At 32.8% G+C, this 6,849-nt stretch overlaps 1 protein-coding gene across 1 annotated transcript; it reads right to left on the reverse strand.

Moving 5' to 3' along the window:
* Nucleotides 1-562: 562 nt before the first annotated feature.
* LOC107876330 (low-temperature-induced 78 kDa protein) lies at nucleotides 563-6,059 on the reverse strand. Its single transcript, XM_016723279.2, has 3 exons — nucleotides 5,584-6,059; nucleotides 4,616-4,807; nucleotides 563-1,039 (listed from the first exon to the last, which is right to left on the reverse strand). Exons 1-3 carry the CDS (start codon nucleotides 5,759-5,761, stop codon nucleotides 798-800), a joined length of 612 nt encoding a protein of 203 aa, XP_016578765.1. The 5' UTR covers nucleotides 5,762-6,059; the 3' UTR covers nucleotides 563-797.
* Nucleotides 6,060-6,849: the final 790 nt, after the last annotated feature.

A 6,849-nucleotide genomic window follows, 5' to 3' on the forward strand; every position in this document is an offset into this window, starting at 1 on the left:
AATCCACATATTTGCATTTGCATTTTTGAGAAAGACATCTATGCTTAGGCATTTGTATTTTTGAGAGATCTGTATTTTTGAGTGTGTTTTGCTTGGATAAGTTCCTTCGGTCGTCTTCTTTTAGAAGTGATCTTTTTGACATTTAGACAGCAGTATCGATTCTTGGGAACTGTGGTAGAATATTCGTGGAACTTTGCCATGAATGAATTGCATCTGTGTACAGGGATATGTAATATACTCTCACTTCACTTTCACTGCGATGTTTCACTTATCAAGAATTAAAATTTATTAAAATGAACTCTCCTCCTACATCGTCAGGACACCTTAATTTATATCCAATGAGGACGTTTGGCCATGAAATTTTTAACTTTCCCCGAAAAGTTACACTACTAGAAATAGCAAGCATTTGACCATGAAAATGCCAAATACAATTTTAAATTGGAATTGAAATTTCTCCTTCACTTTTTTCCATTTCATTTCTCACATAAATCCACCTCCCAACTCCCATCCAACCCCCAACTGGTTTTTGTTTCCAAGGCCAACGCCTACCAAGAGCAGCGCAGAATATGAAAGTTAATCACCATAGAAATTAGAGAGGTATACACACATAACTGACCTCCGATCAGTCCAAAACAACATGAAGCTCCATTATCTATTTACACAACTGATTACACCTTGATCATACTAGCATAACACCAAACAAAAGAAACAAGACCACCAACATATAGTCTTATGAACATATAAAAGCATTTAGTACTTACTACGTAGCACCTGGAGTACTAGGAGTCGGTGGGGTACTAATAGGGGGTCTGTGCTGCTGCTGCTGGTTTTCCACCTCCTTTGTGAAGCCATGAACTAGCAACACCTTTAAGCCTATCTATCATACTCTTCCCTGCACATTCACTATGTGTTGCCGCAGCAACATCCCTCTGTTCTTCGGACCCTTTTTGTGTGCCCACTCCCACCTGTTGCTTCACTTTTTCTGTTGGTTTTGCCCGTTCAGTTTCCACAGTTTCATCCTTTCGTCCTGAAAGTTTGCCTGAGATAAAAAAATTTAGTCCCTAGAAAAATGATTCACGCCGCAGGAATCGTTATTTTCCCTGGTCCGATATACGCCGTGTCATCTTAACCAAACACACACTCCCTACTTATCGCCACAATATCTACACAAACATTATTTCCTCTTAATCAAGACCTAAGGACATGATCATCTCATTATTTACTTATTTACTCGACAAAAAGTAATTACTTGGCAAATAGCATATATATATATATATATATATATAGGTCTTGCTAACATACTAGCTGAAGTAGTATGTTACCATACTACCCATTTTTAGTTTTCCTAAAATACCCTAATTGCTTATAATAACATCGTTAAAAATGGGGGCATTTTTGTCTTTTCGGTAAAAAAGGTTTCTGGTTTCTTTTTTCTTTTTAAAAAAAGGGTAAAGGACATGAGTTGTTCCTTTTTTTTAAAAAATGACCCACATTTGGAAAGGTGGACATGGGTTGTCCTGCTAAACTAATTTCTTTTTTTAGTCATTTGACCCAATTGGTCACATGTAGTCTTTATACTCAATTGATAAACTTTTATACTACAGTGATACACTTTTATACTATATTGATACACTATATTGATACACTTTTTAAAAAGGAAAAGGAAAATTCTATCAAGCACATGCAATCCCTATCCCTATACCTAATTGATACTCTTTTATAACACATTAATACACTTTTATACTACATTAATACGCTTACAGTGTTCATATACTCAATTGATATTCTCTTATACTAGATTGATACATTTTTAAAATGCATATAAAAACTATATTTTTGTTTCTGCCATAAAATAAGGACGAATTTTTGGAAGATGTTGCTGGAGAATTTTCCCATTCCCAATCGTCAAGTAACTGAAACTTAATGGGTTGAAGTAAAGCATAATCATATTCACAAAGTCTATATTTTCAAACATCTTTTGTTATTTTTTTCACTTTGAAAAACGATGAAAATGAACAAGAAGTTTCGAAAAAAATAGTGTTTTTTGAATGTTAATTAGAAGTTTTTTTTTATTGTTGAAAGGAAAAAAATAATGAAAGTTAGAAGACTGTAGGTGGAAGATGAGAATGGCGTATTTATAAGAAATGTGGTTCATGCATTAAGCTAATTTTCATGATTGGAATGATTGAAAATTGGAATGATTAAAATAATGTTTAGTTGAAAGAAAGTCTGGAATTTGCAGCGGGAGAATTGAGCTTCCTTGAAGTTTCTAACATGAAGAAAATTTACCCGACTTTTGCAATCACGTGCATATACTATGATATAAAAGTCGACGGCCCAGTACACAAAACGAGAAGGGCCGAATTGTGATGTTTAATGACTATTTACTGAATTTTTAAATTCAAGTGCTAGTTTTGTGGAATTATTTTAGTTTTAGATGTTATTTTTATCCTTTCAAATTAAAAAAAAAAAAAAAAAAAAAAAAAGCTTTTCTCCTCTTCCTTTTTCTTGATTTGGCTACCTCCCTCCTTTTTTCTTCCCTCTCTCTTAAAGGTTCGACCAACAAAATTCTTCTTCAATGCTAATTTTGGCCAAAACTCTATTATTGTACTACAACTGATTTTTGAATCAGTAGAGGAAAGAAGGCAATAAAAGAGTGGTTTACAATGAGAGAAAAATGGAACACGTTGACTTTGATTTTTTCATTTTATAAAATAAAACGTGTTATTTTGGAGAATAAATGGAGTACATTGTCGAAATTCTCCGATTGTCTTTCAAATTTCGTTTTTGAAAGAATCTTTCTAGTATGTCGAAGAAGTGGGTAATCCCAATTAATTGTTTCATCTCTAGTTTTGTTAATTTGACAAGCTAGAAATTTCTACACCTAATCAGTTAACCTCTGAATAATACTTTAGAATACCATAATAACCCATCAGCAGTGATCATATTTTGTTTTATCTACCATTTCAATTTTTGTATTATCTAAAATCTAGCAACAGAAAAACCTAGAGATTGAGATTTAATACATATAAGAGCTTGATAGATAGAACGAGAAATGAGGGAGTTTAATGAAGCTCAAATTGACAAACCTGTAGCTGAAATAAAGAAATTTCAGAAAAGAAAGGTGTTTTTTGGGTGAGTGAGGAAGAAAGAAAATGAATTAGGTGTTTTGAGGTTGAAAAGACGAAAAGATCCATTGCTTTAATTAGTTGGCATAAAATGGTAAGGGCTTTTAAGGAAATTTAAAAATAGGGAGAATGCTAACCATACTAGCAATGTCTGGTTGCAATAATTCAAGTGTCATCACTAATACATGCACTTATTATATACCCTATTTGATACTATCCTTACATACTGTATACAGGGGCGGAGCCACCTTTGGACAAGGGGATCCGAACTTATTCGGCGAAAAATTATACTATTTAGGCATATGATTAAAATTATTTATTATTTTTTATATATTCATACTAGATGTTGAACCTCGACTAATTTGTATGCTCACTTCTGAACCCCTTAATGAATGAAAATTCTGGCTCCGCCACTGCTTATATATACTAAACTATGATATTAGTAACACCGAGTACTATTTCTACTCTAATGGGTCATTTAATACAATAAATCAAACCGTCGATAATCTAATAGACTATTCAGTTTTATCCTTCTGCTCCGAAGGTTTGCTCAAAAGTTTGCCTGAAATTAGGGATAGACAAAATTAGCCTACGAAAACATGACTCGCCACTCGGGTAAGGGCTGCCAGTTTAGTATGCCCAAGTGAGATCCAATTAAAGCTCTCATTTTAAAATTAGATGATGATATACTGCCCAATTGTGACACACAATTAACATGAAAATATGCAATTTTATGAGATAAAATAAGTGACCATAAAAGGTATTTAAAAAATTATAAAAGAACAAAAAAGACTTTAAATTAAATAAAAAATGAACGGACTAAATTATACCCCTCCGAACTAATTCTATTTTGACTTAGATAAAGTTTGAGAAGATTTTTGAATCTTGTAAACCTCAATTATGATCTAGAAATCGATCCGGGGCAAGTGTTCAGATCTATTATGACATAGCCTTGAGGCGCTCAACGGACCCTTTAACCTTTCAAAAACCTTTTTGGGCTTTGGATTGATCCAAAAACGATTTTTTTGTGCAACCTAGTGTATATTCAACCCAAAAAGATAGAAAGACCGCTCGCTCGAAGAAAACTCTTTTAGAGCCTGGTACCAGAGCCTGGTACCAGCCAAGCCCCCGTCCCTTAGCCTAGTCTATATCCACAGCTGACGCAACTCCGTACCGACGCCTCACTACTACTTTCATTTTTCGGCTAAGCGATTTCATAACCTGAGCTTTCCTTAACCAGTTAAGGTTGTGTGAGGGAAAAAAATTAAAATTAAATTATTGCCCGAAAAAAATTAAAGTTTCATTTCAATGGTAAAAAGGAAAAATAGGTCACTCTTTTTTTAAAAAAAAAAATAGAGGGGAGTGACTGACTAATATTTTTTGAGTCTACTTCAATCAAGTAACTATTCGATGAGCAACGCATTCACCTAAACTTCGATCATTTAGTAACTCGATCTATTTTAATCCATGCAAATGAAGTTGCCTACCTGAAATAACCTCAGAAAGTGCCTTATCTTCATCTCGTGGCTTGAACTTCTGCGCAAAGTATTCCTTCATTGACACTCCTATATCACTTGATTTACTCTTCCCCTCTTTCTCTGCACGTACTTCTTTCTCTTCCTTTACTCTCATTTTCTCGAATGACTCTACAAGTGGAGTTGTTCCCACCTCCTCCCTATCTGTTACACACTTATTAATATTAATTCCAAAAGAATTTAATTAATTATATGCATGTGTCGTCAGTGTGAAAAAAATTTACATGTCCGATCATCCAAAAAGTTTTCATATCTTAAAATAAAGTGTATTGATGACCTGGTTGTGGTTTGTAATCTTAATAAAGTGTAACGTACACATGTGTCGTGATAATTTCTTTACATTGTTAAAACTCGATTAATTTGAATGACCGAAAGATTATCGATTGTGACATGTTATATGAATTAGTCAACTAATCTCTCACGTAAGACCGAGACAATTTTTTATTTTAATTTTAAGCAAGAATTCAGAAACAATTTTTATTATTTGTCAACTACTCTCTCACGTAAGAGAGAGTCAATTTTTTATTTAATTTTAATCAAGAGTCAAATTTTTATTTAATTTTAATCAAGAATTCAGAAATAATTTATTTTTAATGACATACATATTAGATTTAAAAACCCTCCTGGAATTCGAAGTTGCCACATAAGTTAGAAACTAGAGGTCGTTTGCTACGCTTAACATTAGCACTTGACTATAATTCCAGAATAACTTTGTCCGTGATTAGGGTTGTTTGATAGGCGATACAAGTTAGCAATATTTCAGGATTATGCCCCATAAAAATTTATATTGCCAATCAAACGTGATCATGAAATATACTCAGAAAAATTAAATTAGTTTAGAGATCATAATCCGAACTATAATTTTAAAATAACTTGATTTGCGTATCATACCAGAGGAGTGAGAAAGAAACGAGACTTACTGGCGCATGTAGGGTCAGTGACTTTACTCTGATAATTAGAAGGGGATTTGTCCTCTTTTGGAGCATTAGGGTCATCATCTAAGGCTGTTTTTAATCCAACTTTGTTCCCCTTCACTACTAATTCATCTTCATCTTCTCCATAACTATGATCCTGAGGACGGTGCTGTTGAGCCTCCATAGTCAAAAAGGTCAAAAGAAAGAAGTTTAGTTTATGTAGAAGAAACTTACGAACTGTTCGGTTTGCTTAGTTAATTATTAATTAGGACTAGAAAAAATTTGTAGTTTTTTTTTGTTGACGGGAGATGCGGCAAAAGAGCAAGGTTTATAGGGAGCTATTGGGACTTCTTTGCACAATATGAGAGGTGGCGCTCTGTGAGTGAAACACGTTTGACTTTAGGAGACACTATACTATGGACGTGGCATTTCCAAATGAAAATTGAAAAACGGATCTTGGCCTTCTTATCTTCTTCCATGATGACCCTGAAATACTTGGAACTTGCTAGTAGCTATACATTGATAGTATTAATCTATTTATTTATTTACTTATCATTTGATTTAATATAATGTTAATGAAAGGATTATAAAGTGAGAAATCAAAACTTTATCAATAAACTAAAAGCTCAGTCGGCCAATTAGTTGAATATTAAGATTTGCTTAGTAATTGATTTTTTATTACAGGATTTAGGGATGTTTAAAAATCAAACCGATTGATAAATCGAACCGACAAAAATGCTATTGGATTATTGGATTAATAATTTTTTATTAGTTTTATAAAATTTTTATTGGTAAACGGTTCGATTTTAATTTTAGCTTATTGGGTTATCGGTTAAATCGATAACCCAATAAGAATACACTAAGTTGTTGTTTTATTCCTATCTGTGTTATATATATAAATATTTATATTACTAATATATATATATATATACACACACATACACACACTACTTATTCACAATTCAGAGATTCACAAAGTATTAACTTATTCAAGGCAACAAAGGCACAATACAAAACTCGAGTATTGTGAAAAGTTTGAAACATTTAGTAGCTTCCAACAATTAGGATTTAATTTTTTTCCGAACTAACATTCAGTTCAAGTTAGAAGATTCTTGTAAACTAAAACGCATTGCGTATGATTTTGGCGGCAACTAAGATTTCATTTTTTTTATTTTAGTTGTTACTGAGTATTTTCTTATTGGTTAAACCGAAAACCGAACCGTTAAGCACCAAAAACCAATAAGAAAATATATTATTGATTGGTTATTGATT

This window comes from Capsicum annuum, chromosome 1 (assembly GCF_002878395.1).
Source record: "Capsicum annuum cultivar UCD-10X-F1 chromosome 1, UCD10Xv1.1, whole genome shotgun sequence".
Classification (NCBI taxonomy): domain Eukaryota; kingdom Viridiplantae; phylum Streptophyta; class Magnoliopsida; order Solanales; family Solanaceae; genus Capsicum; species Capsicum annuum.

Bases quoted from the DNA above. Each gene is read 5' to 3' on its own strand.
- LOC107876330 (XM_016723279.2), bottom strand. From the start codon at position 5,761: ATGGAGGCTCAACAGCACCGTCCTCAGGATCATAGTTATGGAGAAGAT. The intron at 4,808-5,583 runs GTAAGTCTCGTT...AGTGTGTAACAG, and splicing joins CACTGACCCTACATGCGCCA to ATAGGGAGGAGGTGGGAACA. The intron at 1,040-4,615 runs GTAGGCAACTTC...TTTTTATCTCAG, and splicing joins ACTTTCTGAGGTTATTTCAG to GCAAACTTTCAGGACGAAAG.